Source organism: Cydia strobilella, chromosome 15, assembly GCF_947568885.1.
Source record: "Cydia strobilella chromosome 15, ilCydStro3.1, whole genome shotgun sequence".
Taxonomy (NCBI): Eukaryota; Metazoa; Arthropoda; class Insecta; order Lepidoptera; family Tortricidae; genus Cydia; species Cydia strobilella.
In genome coordinates, this window is record NC_086055.1 from 14,034,534 (window position 1) to 14,051,863 (window position 17,330).

Here is a 17,330-nt window from a genome sequence, read left to right on the forward strand (position 1 = left end):
GGCTCCTGTACACCATGGCCCAGCGTAGGCCAGTCTAAAGGTCGCCGCACCAAGGTCGTTGTACGATGCACTCATAAGTAAGAGCAAGAAAGCGATATCTCTTTCTCGCTCTTACTGGTGCGGTGCGATGGTGTGTAATGGCAGTGTCCATCGTATCAGAAAAAATGCCTTAGGCCTCAACGCACGAGCGCTTTTTCAACGCGTATTAAAAAAGCGTTTTTTTTTACCAGACACTAAGGCCCCAGTAGCACGAGCGGTTCTGCAACGCGCGCGCAACAACGCTTGATATAAAGATTATAAGCGCCACCGCCATCGCCATCGTGTGAATAAATACATATGTATCCATTTGTGTCATTCAAACGCTTTTTTAACGCGCGGTGTAAAGGCGCTCGTGTGTATGAGCCTAATAAGTAGTTATAACACACGGGCGTACCAGACCGCGTCCTTGGTCCGATCCGAGGACTGTTAGATCGAGTGTTAGGACGCAAAGTAGTCCGCCGTACGTCCGTCAAGGACGCAACCATAAGTGAGAGCGAGCAAGAGATATGCTAACCGGACCAAGGTCGCGGTCCGGTACGCCCGTCTGTAGCAAATTTTATTCAATAAAGTTCTACTCAGTTCTACTCCAAAAACAAACTATAGCTACACCATGTGCAAGCAGAAGACTTTGTAATTTAGCCTGTAAATATCCTAACATTTTACTCAATATTCAATGTGTTTTGTTCATAATATCATATAAATCATATAATCATATTAGAATGAAAATCAGATCAAGTTGGAAGCAAGTTTATAGAAATCATCTGTGGCTTGTCAAAGATGTGCTATTTAAATAGTGACCTTGAAGTTCAAATATTTAATTAAAATTGCCGCAAAAACTGATGCCCGATACGGGTCTCCCACAGATAAAAGGAAAGTTAGGAAAGGATAAAAAAAACTATCGTGTTAGCAAAAACGTCTCATAAACGTCCAAAAAAAAAAACGTCTGCATCAAATCAAATTTGTCAAAACATGGTTAAAACCGACTTCGTTGGTTTGTTACGGATTTCGGCGATAAAACTAGTTATTGTTTAATCGTGTTGTTATTAATAAAAAGTGTGATTTATGCTTACAACTCCGTGTAGTTTAAGTAATAGCTTCAAATCTGGATGACAATACAATGATCGCGGCATCTGAACCGTTGGTAGGTTATATTTTGTTTTAGTAAAACAAAACATTCCTATTCTTATAGTTTTATTTCTGATTTTACTTCTCATTATAGCCACAATAACGCTTTTAACAATAGTCCTTTAGAAAATGCATTAGTTCCTCTTTGTTTATTGGAAAGTATTACAAGGAGAATAAATGAAAATATTCATAATTTAAGGTCCACAAAGGACATGGTCTTACGAGGATTTTGCTGCACAAAGCGCTCTGTCCTTTAGGAAAATCTTCGCCCGAAGTATCGTAGCTTTATGTGCGGCGATCTCTATGCACAGCCCAAGCTGCCTCGTGAATATCCTCTCAAGGCGGCTCATTCTATGTGGACTTGCCTGTTTTAAAACACTATATTTGTGTACCTAGGAGTTTGTGCCGCATGGTCGGACCGTGCTAGCAAAGCATCCAGAACAAATCTATGGCAAGGCCAACTCATCGACTTCGGAGAACTCGCTGCTGTATAAGTTGACCAACTTCGCCATCGAAGATGAAAGCCTGCTTGAGACTAAGGAGGACCAAGAGTGGTGGAGTGTCCGGGAGGTGTATTATAATGCTAAACATGGTGAGTAATTTTCTACACTTGTTTTATAATTTTTTTTATATATTACAAAGGATTTTCAACTATAGTCTGTCTAACTATAGTATAAAAATTTTATCCAGAGTTAGTATGTCTGATTCTTACGGAAGTAGGTAGGAGGTAGGTATTGTTCTTCCGTTTATTCAGACGTAAACAGAAAAATTTCTTTTATACGGATTAGATCGAGATTTAGATTTCGAAGCCATTGTGTTGAGATAGTATGTCTGATTCTCACGGAATTAGGTAGGTATTGTTCTTCTCAGACATCCGTAAACAGAACAATATCTTTTATAGGGATTAGATCGAGATTTAGGTTACGAAGCCATTGTGTATTTTCAATTTTGCGCGAGCACCACGTCACACAACTGTCGTGCGAGCCGAGCGGCAGCCCACTGCCATACGCCTGCCCGGGAGGCGTTGTGACACCCCCCTGTCAAAGTTCAGTGGTTTTTTATTTGTGAGTATATGTCAAACTGATTACAGTGGCGATAAATAAATATTTGTAGCACTAATATACCCTGCCTGATGGCGTACAAAAACTTAAATAATATCCTTACATACTAACATGCGAAATAAATTTACATATCTATATAAATTATTAATATTAAAGTCATGTCAAATCAGAAGCATAAAATTACAGCAATAATTCATAAATAGTGTAAAAACAATTATCAATTAAAAATGTCAATAGTTTGTGCTTAAACTGATTTAAGGGTAACATTCTGAAATGGACAAGACTTAAATAGACTTAAATGTATCCTGTTAGCTTTTATATTGAACACCATACTCTTTCAGATTTCGAAGAAGACCCACAGAGCCCCAAAGACACCAAAGAAGAGGGTATGTCTGACTCATTCCAACCAGCAAGCCGTCTCAAACAAGACTTCAACATATCCGTCAAGTTAGAAATGTCCGGAGTGAAACGGATGGATACGGAATCAGCCCCGGGCCCGTCTAGAGCTAGCAGTGCGAACAGCTCAAGTAATATCTCGAGGAGGTTTAAGCTGGATAATGGCCAGGGTGCTCCGAGAAAGAAGAAGTTTAATCCGAAGACTGATTGTTGTTATGAGGAGGAGTTGTATGTTAAGGGGTGTACAGCAGTGTGGTCAAAAGGTAAATCTTAACGTTGTCACCTGTCACCTTACAATTACTACTGTGCCGTCAGAAAGCTTCCGAAATTTGTAACAAAAAACTTGTAACATTTTTTTGCTTTTCCTGAAAGTTACGAGTACTTTACCAACGTTTTGGAAACTTCCCGCAATTTCTATACTTACACTAATGTAAACAAAGCCAAAAGCCTTTTTTCCAATATCTGAAATAACCGCCCTTTTGTTGATAGAATTATGATTATGATTCATTCTTTCTGTACTGATTTTCTGTTGCTATGGATGGTATTTCCACACAATATTGACACATTCCAAAAAAACATCATCAAAGAAATTCAGATGGGTTGGATCTTAAAATAAGTCGCCTTGTTTGAGGATAACTGACACTGTGGGGGGCTTTTTTGGGTTGTTTCGCAAAGCAATTTTAGCCGCCGGAGATATTTTAATTTTTTGATTTTATTGAATATTACGTGAAATAAAACGCACAGTGGCCTTATTTTTTTGATTTCATTGAATATTTTGTGGCTCCTTTTGTACACCTTTTGTATAACAAAAATCGAATCAAAGCACTCCACTATTCTGAGCCGAGCATATTTCCTGTTTTAAAGTTTGTCACGAAACCGAATTTGTCAACCCCGGCTCCACGTGGTCTTTGTGGTCCCTACCCCTAGAGTGTGTGTGCGGAGGCGCGCAGGGAGGGCAGCCCCCGCCCGCCGTAAGAAAGTGCAGGCACCGAGTGAGCCGGAGCGGCTGAGGCTGGTCGCCGACCAAAAAGCCGAAGCTGCGGAAGTGCGTGAAGTGCGTCGCCGCACAAACCCTCTTACGCATAGTACAAGTTGAGGATACTATACTAATCTATTCTTTCAGGGCTAATTTCCACACCTGCCACCAAACTGTCCTCCGCAGAGCACAGGGAAACCATCGCCTGTTACACCATAGACAATCCGATCCAGCATGCCACCTTCGCCGACTTCCACGTCGCCATAAACAATACCATGCTCCTAGACGCTCTAAACTCACAGATTGGAGATGTTAAAAAAAATATCAAAATCGAAGACTCCACAGCGCATCTTACTACAACCGTCATGCCTTCAATTTTACTCATAGACAATAAGTGTTTAAGAGTATATGCCACGGATGGCAGAGAATACATGACTAGTATTCCGTTTCAAATGAAAAAAGTATGGCCGATGAAATATGGAGTGCTTTTCGAGAAAGATGCAACACAGTTAATGCAAAATTCAATGCTGCCAATGTCTTTCTCAAAACTAAACGAGTCTTATAATAGTACGTTTTCCAAATCGAAAACTTTTGGGAATATGAGCGCGAAGCTAAGACAAGAATCGATTTCAGGTTACGACCAAGACGTGCCTTTACCTACTTGCTTTTCACTGAGCCATCCTTTAGATGAAGTTTGCCCTATCTTAATGAAATCACCATCTCACGGCCTTCAGTATTATAACGATGGAGACTTGCAGATAATATTCGTGAGCTCATATCCAAGTATAATCTTACTATACGACTGTAAACTAGCAACGCATTCTCTCTGGAAAATCCGGAAAACAACTCGAGATGAGTGCTTGTCAATGTGCCCGAATTTGAATTCAACTACAACAGTTTTCACTCAATCCGTTGACTTTGGGAGCCCGATGCATAGTAACATAGGCCGGAACACAACTAATCCTTTAACCGGCAGTCCGTTTAATTCGAAACGCGTTGGTACCCCGTCCAAATCAAAACAGGACAGTCCGTTAGCAAATGTGTTTCACCAGCAAGGCTTATCGCCTCACCATTCTATCGGACAAGCATCATCTACATCCATGATGGCGAACAACGTCCAAACACCACCGACTTTGCCTTTATATCCGGATATCTGCCTCGATCACATTTGGACCGACAGCCAGACTATCCGGAGAGATCCTATAGAAAACGCAACGGATATGAATACGTTTTTACATACAGATTTAGTTGGACATGAGTATTTATGTTTCATGGTAAAAGTGGCGGGCGTAAGTAAGCTACAGATATTGAGACTTCAAAAAAGCCATTCGCACGGACAGTTGTGTAAGACGAATTTGATTGTGGGCACGATTTCGACGGTTTTGGCGAAAGATGCTGTTGTATTGGACCATTTAAACATGATTGCGTTGATAGATGAATCAGGGAATATCATATTGCAAAGTGGGAATCATGTTGTTGGGAAGGTAAGCAATCATTTAGGCTTAACGTTTCGAGACCCGTCGGCTCCCTGGGTAGCCATATTTACTAGAATATGGGTCCGGGTCTCGAAAGGTTAATAGTATTTAAAAATACATAATTTCTAAATCTGACAATTTTGGTCACCAATTTCAAGAGATTTGTTACGTTTAGTCAAGTTTAGTGTGCCCGACTTCTGACATTTAATTATTATTTCAGACCACAGATCCATATATGTAGACATTTAATTTTATTCTCTTAAAAATACGGGATTAATTAAAAAAAATGCCACAAGCCATAATGTCAAACTAAACAGCTCACTATTGAAAATGCAATAAAATTAAATAAATTAAATTAAATAATCATTTATTTCGGAATATAAATTTCCAAAATGTATTAGTAGCTTATTACTAAAATGTTTAGCTTATGTTAGTGATACTAATGCCTCTTTTGTATTAGGGTTCTTATCTGAATTCAAAATGTTGATAAAGCTCATATTATACTCATGCACACGAAATACTAACAGACTAAGATGAAAAGGTCCTACATGTTTATAGGACCTTCAAAGTCGTCTATATAAAAAAACTGTGTACTATTTCAAATTTTTTTTTTTCATCCAGGTCCATGTTGGCGGCGTCCTAGCCCGCCTAATAGACTCACCATATACGAAACGCTCAGCATTCCAATCGCCGTTCCCTAGGCGAAGCAGCTTGCTACCGTCACGATGTAACGAAACCTTTGACGACTCGGCGCTACATTTGTTGTCGCCCGTACCCCATATGTCCTCGTCGAGGGTGGAGAAAGAGACTCTAGGTAAGTGTGGATAAGGTTTACTTTTGAACGAGCGGCGAAGCAGCTTGCTACCTTCACGATGTAATGAAAGTTTTGACGACTCGGCGCTACATTTGTTGTCGCCCGTACCCCATGTGTCCTAGTCGATTGTGGAAAAAGAGACTCTAGGTAAGTGTTGATAAGGTTCACTTTTGAATGTTCGACACTTCTTAAAGCATCTTGATTCTGTCGCTCTTATCCGATGTTGCTCTTTCGGATTTCTTAAGATTTTTAGGACTTCAAGGAGGCGAAGAGCTTGAATCGCGTATTTTTTAATCTTGTCTGATAATATCGTAACACACCGTACCGAGGATGTGTTCCGATATATTTGGCCACTTTGGTCGTCACCATCTATTTGACGCTGACTGTATCGATAACGTCTGCATCTTCTCAAATTACTTTTTCGCCTAAGACGGTAATCTGTTATACAAAAGCCATTGTTCCTTTTGTGCGAGCGGTTGCCCATTGTGTTCCATTGTCTCTGACAAGGGTACGAGCCGTAGCACGCGCTCAGACTCAATGGTACACAATGGGCGACCGCTCGCATAAAAGGAACAATGGCCTTTGTTTAACAGATTACCGTCTTAGCAGGCGTGTCTCACTCCGCGATTTCGTTGCGTCGCTACAAGTACCTGCGGCCGCCTCAATTTTGAGGTTTTGCCATAGTAGTGCCCTAGTGCCACCGCTACGGAACGGTCGCCTGCGCGTGTAAGCGCGTGCCAACGCCGCCTTGCGCGTTGTAGCCGCGTTTTGTTAGTGAATTTTCTGTACCTAGTACTATTATATGTATATTCTGTGGTTTTAGGCGAAAAAATCATTTGAGAAGGTGCAGACTATACCTGAGATTATAACTCCGCATTTGAACTGTTTTTGTAAATTTCTCGAACGACGAACCGAATTACCATTGTTGTTGTTGCGTTGTTTTTTTTTTTGTTTTTTTATTGTTTTGTTGTCACAGGTCTAAAAGGCATAACGGATGCATGCGGCGCCCGCGCAACTCTAGTGTTTGACAACGGCTCGATGTACCGCATATCTCTGCCTGTGGTCGCCTGTTCAAGATTACTAGAATATTGTCTATGCTCGTTGCAGGCTTTACTGCCCAACGATATAACTATGCAGGTAAGAAATAGCTAGTTATGGTTCATTTAGTAAATTTATTTGGCCGCCATTTTGAACTTTTCAATTAGTGGGCCGACTGTTTTCTTGTTCGATATTTGGTTTCCTGAATAATTTGGAAATGTAAAGGAAAAAACCCGCTTAACCCCGGGTTAGTGGGATGGTGCTAGTGGCGCTAAATGACCATTCTCAGGTAGTCGGAGTCAAAAGTGGTGGTGTGAATTCGATATCCTATATTTTATTAATTTCGAAATACGAAGTAAAATTGATAAAGATAAAAGTGTATGCAAAGAGATATAACTCCGTAATAGATGGATACAGTCTAAGAAAAAAACGTGCCTCGAAAATCAAGAAAATTTGATTCTCGATCAGATGGCGTGACTACCTTTGGCCTACTGCCACTGTCGAATAGATGGCGTTGACGGTTTGGTTTGTTATTTAACAATTTTAACGCATATCAGTGAAAGAACATGGGTCAAAATCATATAAAAATATTTAATGCAAATAAAAAATCATTTATCCGTATATAGTTACATTTTATGGTATTTTTATACATCTTAATTTTTAGTTTTAATTGATAGATGGCAGTGAATTTACTGTGGCTACAAAGTTTTCTATGACAGTACCGCTCTATCCTATTATATCCTCTTTGGTGTATGTGTGTGTCCGAACATATTTTGAGTTTCAGGTGATTATAAAATGGTACGGAGTACGAAACGCGCCTGGTACACAAGACCTGACCCCGCAACAAGAATGGTCCATGTTCTCCAACCTATTACTCTCTCTCATCGGCTACGACGTCGAGAATCTCTCCCAGTCACACTGCGACGAACCAGAGCAAGAGGTCGCCACCAAAAAACAAAGAACCTCCAGCGACGGAACCACAGAAGACTGGGAATATCTTCTAAATTCAAAACTACACAAAGCCGTTGGCAATTCTTTATCCGCCATTTTGAATATGACTTTACCTGCCGGAGACTCTAAAAGGCGTTTGAAAAAGAAAGAAACGGAAAAGCAAGCGCAGTTCAACACAAACGCACTCCTTTTTCCTTATACTTTACAAGTATTATACGCATTTCACTTAATATATGAAGAGATAAAGTTAAACACTTTGTTATTCAGTGATTTAAAGCCTTTATCGGCATTTTTATACCAAATAGCAAAGGATCTGCGTCTGGATGGATACGTAAATCATTATTGGCTGGATTTCCCGACGGATTTCAGTATTGATTATAATATTGACGACTCGCAGATGACGGAGAATGTTGTTACGAAATTATCACAGCCGAATTACTTTAATAGTGAGCCGCCGAGTATATTCAGCTATTTAAATTCGATGATGAAGGATGTGGATGTCGGATATTATCCGTATTTGACTGATGTTAATGAGATGTCTAAGGATCTTATTGAGGTAAGCTTTTTTATCATAAAAATCTTTTTAGGGTTTCGTAGTCACCTAGAAAACCTTATAGTTTCGCCACCTAAGGTCTATTATTAAACAGTTGCTTAGTACAGCAACATTTTTTCCTGTTTTAGATATTATCAATAGTCGGCAACGGGCGAAATTGCGGCATCCAAACCATTTCGCGACGAGACAATATGGCTACCAGCACTCCTCGCTCGCGCCGTGGAAACACACATTACCAGGCAGTACTCGCCATGGTCGAAAGAGGTATATCAGATTAGTTTTAGTCATATACAATTGATATCTAGAATTGGTTCACCTTAGTATTCAACACCACTACATAAGTTCTGAAAAGTAGTATCTACTAAAGCTACCCTACGGCCCGGGGTGAAGCCAGCGCTCTGGTATTTATTTATACCAGAGCATATGCTGAGTGGAGTCCTTTTGTAGCCATTAGAGCAGCGACAAAATTTATTTTGTAATTAGTTACCTTACTCCTTTTTCTTTTCTTTTTCACTCTGCTGGTGGACCTGTCTATTTTGGTGTAACATTTAAGTACTTTAAAAATTAACCCTGTATCGACCCTTTAAGTGTTTAGTATGTTCCTATTTTTTTTTTGTATCTGAAGTGGCGCTGTATGTAGTAGGTCTTTATAATAAATTTCTTTCTTTTAAAACCCTTTTTTTTTCACAGGTTTAACCCCCCGAGACCTAGACAACATCCCCCCCGCGCTGGCTCTAGCTTTACTTAGTGTTTGCGCGCGCTGCAAGTCCGCGCCGCCGGCCGCGTGGCCGCCGCAGGCGTGCGCGCTGGCCATGAGGGAGGACTTGGCCGAGGAGCACAAACACAAGCACGAGTACATGGAGTGTGAGTACATATACACTAGACAACATCCCCCCCGCGCTGGCTCTAGCTTTACTTAGTGTTTGCGCGCGCTGCAAGTCCGCGCCGCCGGCCGCGTGGCCGCCGCAGGCGTGCGCGCTGGCCATGAGGGAGGACTTGGCCGAGGAGCACAAACACAAGCACGAGTACATGGAGTGTGAGTACATATACACTAGACAACATCCCCCCCGCGCTGGCTCTAGCTTTACTTAGTGTTTGCGCGCGCTGCAAGTCCGCGCCGCCGGCCGCGTGGCCGCCGCAGGCGTGCGCGCTGGCCATGAGGGAGGACTTGGCCGAGGAGCACAAACACAAGCACGAGTACATGGAGTGTGAGTACATATACACTAGACAACATCCCCCCCGCGCTGGCTCTAGCTTTACTTAGTGTTTGCGCGCGCTGCAAGTCCGCGCCGCCGGCCGCGTGGCCGCCGCAGGCGTGCGCGCTGGCCATGAGGGAGGACTTGGCCGAGGAGCACAAACACAAGCACGAGTACATGGAGTGTGAGTACATATACACTAGACAACATCCCCCCCGCGCTGGCTCTAGCTTTACTTAGTGTTTGCGCGCGCTGCAAGTCCGCGCCGCCGGCCGCGTGGCCGCCGCAGGCGTGCGCGCTGGCCATGAGGGAGGACTTGGCCGAGGAGCACAAACACAAGCACGAGTACATGGAGTGTGAGTACATATACACTAGACAACCTCCCCCGCGCTGGCTCTAGCTTTACTTAGTGTTTGCGCGCGCTGCAAGTCCGCGCCGCCGGCCGCGTGGCCGCCGCAGGCGTGCGCGCTGGCCATGAGGGAGGACTTGGCCGAGGAGCACAAACACAAGCACGAGTACATGGAGTGTGAGTACATATACACTAGACAACCTCCCCCCGCGCTGGCCGAGAGTTCCGTTCAAATTTAACTTTTTCTAATAAAGATTAAAAAAAAAAACCTTTTTTTTTCTTTACGAATTAAGTTTTCAGATTTTTCTCTCTACATGTAAGACGATATTACTTGCCAAATTTAGTTCGAGGTCAACGGGAAGTAGGTACCCTATAAGTTTTGATTCCTTTGAGAGTATCGAAATATAAGTTTTTTTGCGGCATAAACGGCCGCCATGAAAAAATTATATAAATAGTCTTAGATTGTGTTTATTTTTAGGGTTCTGTATCTCAAAATGAAAAAACGGAACCCTTACAGGATCACTTGGTCGTCCGTCCGTCTGCCTGTCAAGACTCTTTATCTCGGGAACGCGTGGAGGTATCGAGTTGAAATTAAAACCATATACTCAGGTCTATAGTCCCTTGAAGCTGTGAAAAAATAAAACTTCTTAGTTAACGTACAAAAAAGATACTGCCATTATTATACCGCAAAAAACGTATATTTCAACACTCTCAAGGGAATCAAAATTTATAGGGTACTTCCCGTTGGCCTAAGACTATGAAATTTGGCAACTAATATCGTCTTTCACTACAAGTACAGGGAAAAATCGCAAATGTATAAATTTGTAAAAATAAAAAAATAAGTTAAACTTGTATGGAACCCTCGGTGGGCGAGTCCAACTCGTATTTGTCCGGTTTTTCTAAAGACGCGCATATTTTCATTATTTTCACAGCACTCGCCCTCGAGGTCCTAGAGAAAGAGACGGCATACTCTCAAAATATTGCGCCTTCGGAAGAACTTCAGTCGAAGAACGAAGACGGTGATACTAACACCGGCATGGAACATCTGAACACTAAACTCCTGAGCCTACTATATCCTAGGGATCACAGGTAGTCATTTGGTACCCCACATGGTATGTTTAAAAGAAAAAAATAAAAACTTTGTACTGCCGATTTTGTGACGTCACAGTTATCCCCCCCACACTCTTAGAAAGTGACAAGTTGTTATTTCGTACTCAGTAGAGTATACCGAACACAACGATACCACTTGTCGGTAGTATACTGTCCAGTTACATCGAATGGTGTATTAGGCCCTCTGGCCGCTGTACTACGAGGTGATAAACAACCGACTGTCGGTGCGAGGACCGAGGACCACCAGGTTTGACAACTTGTCTGTGCGTGTTTCTCACACCGTGACGTCACGCGCTCCGATTTGCGTTTGCAGTCACGTGATGCTGGCCATTATTTTAAATACTATTAATTATTTTTAATAATTTGTTTCTACTCGTCGAGTATAATCTGTGTATTACGACTTCATATGCAACACTACAACCTTACTCTTTTCAACGATGGATAGTCTATGGCACTTCCGACTTAAGCATAAGAATTTTATCGATACGGTTTAGTCAAGTATAAAAATTTTGAAAATAGAACTTCATACATTTCAGTAAAATATTTCTTGTTTAAGGAGACTCGATTCAATGCAAATTAGCCTACTTAAACACGCTGCTGCGTCGCATCTGCTTTGTGATTGGTTGGCCAACAATTGCTTCATAAGTCATAAACGCGCATGTGACACCCTTCGTATAGCAACATCCATATCCTACGAAAACCGCTTAGCGTTGCTTGTTAGTCTCCATAGGCTACGGTGGCCAAAATCGAGAAAAAACTGTCTTAAAATTAAATTTAGCGCGGAGCAGGTACCAGGGCCTCATGAGTTACGAGAAGGTGTCGTTGACCAACCCGCCGGGGGCACCGGGCCCGGCGTCCGGGGCGCGTACGAGTATGAAGGTATCGCGGGCTGCGGCAGCTCGCGTATCTTAGCTGTATACTTTTGGTTTGTTTACCTAAGTATATGATTCTACTAGTTGAAAGTATAATATTTTTGTCTCGTAGAAAAAGTATTGTACACAATAGTGATATAATCAAGCTTTTCAATCTCGTACCTTAACCTAAGTAACTCAGCAAGCTTCGTTGCTTAAACACGGTACTCGACTAAAAAGCTCTCTATTATATCAAGATTGTATAAAATACTATATTACGCATATTTACACTTACAAAATATGATTTTCAGCTTTCTAAAATTCCCTGCTATGGTAAAAACATAAAATTTTATATATTCGCGATTCACGTCAACATCCCTATTAGCGGCGCCATCTATATTTGGGTCGTTTAGATTTATATCAAAACGTATTTATTTTAACAAGTATGTTTCCACAGAATGGCGGAAGTATTCCACCTTCTTCAGTCCTCCATCCCTGTTACTATCGACCTGACACAGCGTCCAGAAGTATCTGACCACGACTTTATCGAAGAACAGGAGAAGCATCTATTCGCCATCAGCACAAGGACTATGGCGCTGCCTGTCGCTAGGTAAATCAATACTAAAATCTACACTATTGTATCTATTTAGAATTTCATAATCATTTCAGAAATCAGAAATTTTATTTGCTTAAAACATGGTCAGTACGAAGGTATTTACAACGGAGGAGAGTTTCACATGCTTTGTCAAAAAAGACATGCAAATATGAGTACTTATTCTAGTATAACCTTACTGTGTGTTTGTGTGTGCGTGTGAGCGCGTGTGTGTGTGTGTGTGTGTGACAGTATCTCGCCGCGAGATAGACTACCCGTCTTTTATTAACTGTATGAGGGTAGTCTATGTCGCGGCGAGATAGTCTCGCGCCAATCATGTGCTAGCCGGGCTGCCGGTTTTTGGAGCATTTTGACGCATAGTCGTATATGTGGTGTGGTTTGTTCACCCTGCAGGGGCATGTTAACCCTGCGCAGCCTGCCCTGCGCGCCCACGGAGCCCCTCACCCTCCCCGCGCTGTGCGTGTCGGGCCGCGCGCCGCCGCCGCGCGCCGCCACCGTGGCGGGCGCCGAGCCCGGCCCGCACACGCTGCTGTGGCCCAACTTCCACAACGGGGTCGCCGCGGGGCTAGCGCTGGTGCCCATGACCGGAACTAGCATTGACTCTAGTTGGGTGGTGTATAATAAACCTAGGGTAAGCACTATATATATATAACTCTAATTAAGAGTCGTCGGCAAGCTTGGCCGAATTTTTAGGGAGTTGCGTTCTCATTGAATACGGGTTGAATTGTTATGAAACTTTGTACATACAATGACATGAGGTACATCTAGGTCTGTAATTAGTTTGTTTTTCTACTCGTCGACTATAATATGTGTATTACAACTTCATATGCAACACTACAACCTTACTCTTTTCAACGTTGGATAGTTTATGGCAGTGCCGATTCAAGCATAAGAATTTTATCGATATGGTTTAGTCAATTATAAAATTTTAAAAATAGAACTTCATACATTTCGATAAAATATTTCTTGTTTAAGGAGACTCGATTCAATGCAAATTAGCCTACTTAAACACGCTGCTGCGTCACATCTGCTTTGTGATTGGTTGGCCAACTAAAACATTTTATTTTATGTTGTAATAGAAACAATTGCTTCATAAAAAAAAAAAAAAATAATAAAAAAAAAATCCCCTCACGCATGTCTCTTCTAAATGCTTTATTTTGATTGTATTTTTTTTGTTTGCATATATTTTCCTGCATGCACTTTTTTGTAGTTCAATTAATTTATAGTTCATATTTGATATCTCTCGTTCAATCAACGGCCATCATACTCAGTATTGTTAAAATTTCTCAGTAAATTGTATTTACCCGGTTCCCGAGATACAGGCTGCGCCTAGTTTGGGGCCGATGGATATTAGCTTAATTGTAAAATCTAATTTATTATTTTTTGTTCAACCTGTGATGTCAACTTGTAAAATATTTGGTAAATAAACGATTTGATTTGATTTGATTTGAAGTCAGAAACGCGCATGTGACACACCCTTCATATAGCAACATACCCTACAAAAACCGCTTAGCGTTGCTTGTTAGTCTCCATAGGCTACGGTGGCCAAAATCGGGGAAAAAAAACAGTCTTAAAATTGAATTTAGCGCGGAGCAGGTACCAGGGCCTCACTCGTTACGAGGAGGTGTCGTTGACCAACCCGCCGGGGGCGCCGGGCCCGGCGGCCGGGGCGCGCACGAGTATGAAGGTATCGCGGGCTGCGGCAGCTCGCGTATCTTAGCTGTATACTTTTGGTTTGTTTACCTATATGATTCTACTAGTTGAAAGTATTATTTTTTAATAACAAAACTTCCGTGAGACACAGGCATATTAACACAGGCGTATTATTTTTTATCTCGTAGAAAAATATTGTATACAATAGTGATATAATCAAGCTTTTCAATCTCGTACCGTACCTTACTTAAGCAACTCAGCAAGCTTCGCTGCTTAAACCCGGTACTCCACTGAAAAGCTCTCTATTATATCACGATTGTATAAAATACTAATAGCTCCAGTTTATAAAACAAACGAAATAAAGCAAAAACAAGTTTTGTAAGAAAAACTTAAACTTAAAAGCCTCAAGCAAACAAACTAAACCAAGTATTTGGTCAAAAAGCAACAAAAAAGTCCGAATGGTGGACTACTAGTACACTCTGACAGAGTGACTCTGCCACGGAGATCGTCTTATAGAAAACTTTATTTTTTTGGGTTCCGTACCCAAAGGGTAAAAACGGGACTATTACTAAGACTCCGCTGTCCGTCTGTCACCAGGCTGTATCTCATGAACCGTGATAGCTAGACAGTAGAAAATTTTCACAGATGATGTATTTCTGTTGCCGCTATAACGACAAATACTAAAAACAGAATAAAATAAATATTTAAGTGGGGCTCCCATACAACAAACGTGATTTTATTGCCGTTTTTTTGCGTAATGGTACGGAACCCTTCGTGCGCGAGTCCGACTCGCACTTGGCCGGTTTTTTCTGGCGATGGCGAAATACCGAAATTTATAAGAGGAAAAGATAAAAAATCCTATGCTGCCCAAATTTTTTATGAATTTCTCTTACCCCCGGTCGCTCGGTGGCGCGTCTATAACTACTTGTATATACTATGTCTATGCACCTCAAACATTGTAATCCGTCCAACGATATACAAGACATAACCCGCCTTCGGCAGTTGGTTAAAGTTGATTGATTGCAGGGCACCCAAGAAATGTCAACGGAGCACGCGGGTTTCCTGATGGCTCTAGGGCTAAACGGGCACCTCAAAGATATGCCCTTCATGAACATGTACGAATACCTTGTCCGCTGCAATGAAATGATTAGTGTGGGGCTGCTTTTGGGCATCGCTGCTACTTATAGAGGTAAGTTCATGCTTTCTGCTACTTAAACCTAAATAATTCAAGATCTAAATAAGTTTTTGGCAAAAATGTAATTATTGGTACAAGCTTTTATCGCTGACTGTACTTTTCTTTCTACAGGTAACTAATACTTATCGAGTCAATTCTAAAAACTCCAAACACAATTAGGTTCCGTTGTTTTATCACAGAGTTCCTATGGCCACCTCTGTCTCCATCGTCAGATCAGCTCGATGGTACTATAATATTGCATCGTCACCCGACTTACATATGTATGCAAATTTTCAGTTTAATTGGAAGTCGGGAAGGGGGTCAAATTGAACTTGCAAGATTTGACATGTACAAACATGCCTAATAGATTTCGTTTAAATGCTGCTTTATTTGATTTACGAAACGTTCTAATTAGATTGAAACGGAGTGTACAGTACCTACATTATTACACAATTTGACTAAAGTCCCACAGGAAGCTCAATAAGGCTTGTGCTGTGGGTACTCAGATAACGATTATATACAGGCTGGCCAAATAACAGGTATTACACTTTAGTTTTATAATTTTATTCTATATAAAAAATTAAGTCGTCAATGTATGTATATTATAATTAAAACATATTACAGCTCCACGTAACATGGAGAGAGATAGAAGATCCACCTCAAGAATGGACATCGACACGGACTACTATTTAATAATTGAAAATTATCATTGAAACATAGACCTAGCATTATATAGACCAGCTATACGCGTGCGCCCGTAAGGGATAGACATAGATGACGTCATAAACGTGGGGATACCATATTGGTAAAAATTACCCCAATATTTGATATCACGTTGGGGCGATTACCCTGGAGGCAAAGTTAGCTTGTTTGACGGTATTAAAAAATTGTTAAATAAAATGTCAATGGGCCGTTCTTTTTAGGCGTATAAACAATGAAATACCTCCTATAATTCGCGCAGGTGGTACAAAACTAAACATGTTTAGTAAATAAAACGTAAAATAAAATGTATTATGGGTTTTAATTTAAAGAAATCACAAATCGCAATCACACCAATTAATGTACACCACATTTAATCTTCACAACATTTGTTTATTTATTTTTTGGAATTAGAAGTACGAAAAAACTTCGAGGTCAAAATTACCCATAAAATTATGATATTTTCATCTGGTATCCCTAACATGATTGTTATGCAGCTAAATTAAGAAGAAGTTTAAAAATGGCTGACCTCAGACTCCTACCTACCTACGTAATTTGGGCGGATAATTTTACAAATAATGTTTTGTTAATTTGCGTAAATAATTGTGATATTTTAATTGAAATCGTTTGATTCTACATTGCTTTGAGTGTAACGTAATTTTACGATGTTATTCTCACATATTGCGTTAAGGGGAAGGTGTAAAATACCGTACTTACGTGTGAAAGGTTATGATCTCATATTTTTGCTCAGAGCGGCTATTACAGCCGATTACAGAACAATTCACCATTATTTTATCAAAGTTCAAGCATTCAAAACGCAAACCATCACTATATTTCATAAGAGAAAGCACAATTTCATACAAAACAACGATAATTAAACAAGCAACGAACAAACATGACATGTCACGTACTTATTTGTTTGCCACAACCTCGGTTGTGGCAGCGGTGGAAAAGTGAAACTATGACAAGGACAAACAATAACAGCGCTTTCTCTGCTACTCCTACTGAAAGATACATAAGACTATCCCGTTCGGTCATTTTCCCCCACTCCTCATGACCGATCCAGTTATACTAGATTCATGCATTGAAACCAAATCAGTGTAATGGTGAAAGAATTTACAAACAATTAGAACTGAAAAATAAATATTTTTTAAACCATTTGAGTTTCTAGTTTGTTCTTGAGTATTTTGTCTTTGGACAGTTTTAGACACATAACGACCTGTAATAGCATTAGATGATTAGATTTTAGAAATGATC

At 40.8% G+C, this 17,330-nt stretch overlaps 1 protein-coding gene across 1 annotated transcript in view; it reads left to right on the forward strand.

Annotated features, from left to right (window-relative positions):
- Positions 1–1,000: 1,000 nt before the first annotated feature.
- LOC134747601 (anaphase-promoting complex subunit 1) overlaps positions 1,001–17,330 on the forward strand; it is a 38,315-nt gene continuing 21,985 nt past the window's right edge. The window contains exons 1-14 of the mRNA XM_063682192.1: positions 1,001–1,180; positions 1,561–1,756; positions 2,567–2,884; positions 3,745–5,081; positions 5,694–5,886; positions 6,863–7,023; positions 7,709–8,431; positions 8,557–8,692; positions 9,119–9,263; positions 9,418–9,464; positions 10,906–11,062; positions 12,392–12,544; positions 12,941–13,178; positions 15,227–15,389. Coding sequence (XP_063538262.1) covers positions 1,157–1,180; positions 1,561–1,756; positions 2,567–2,884; positions 3,745–5,081; positions 5,694–5,886; positions 6,863–7,023; positions 7,709–8,431; positions 8,557–8,692; positions 9,119–9,263; positions 9,418–9,464; positions 10,906–11,062; positions 12,392–12,544; positions 12,941–13,178; positions 15,227–15,389 — 3,991 coding nt within the window. The 5' untranslated portion in view covers positions 1,001–1,156. The remainder of the gene's footprint in view (positions 1,181–1,560; positions 1,757–2,566; positions 2,885–3,744; positions 5,082–5,693; positions 5,887–6,862; positions 7,024–7,708; positions 8,432–8,556; positions 8,693–9,118; positions 9,264–9,417; positions 9,465–10,905; positions 11,063–12,391; positions 12,545–12,940; positions 13,179–15,226; positions 15,390–17,330) is intronic.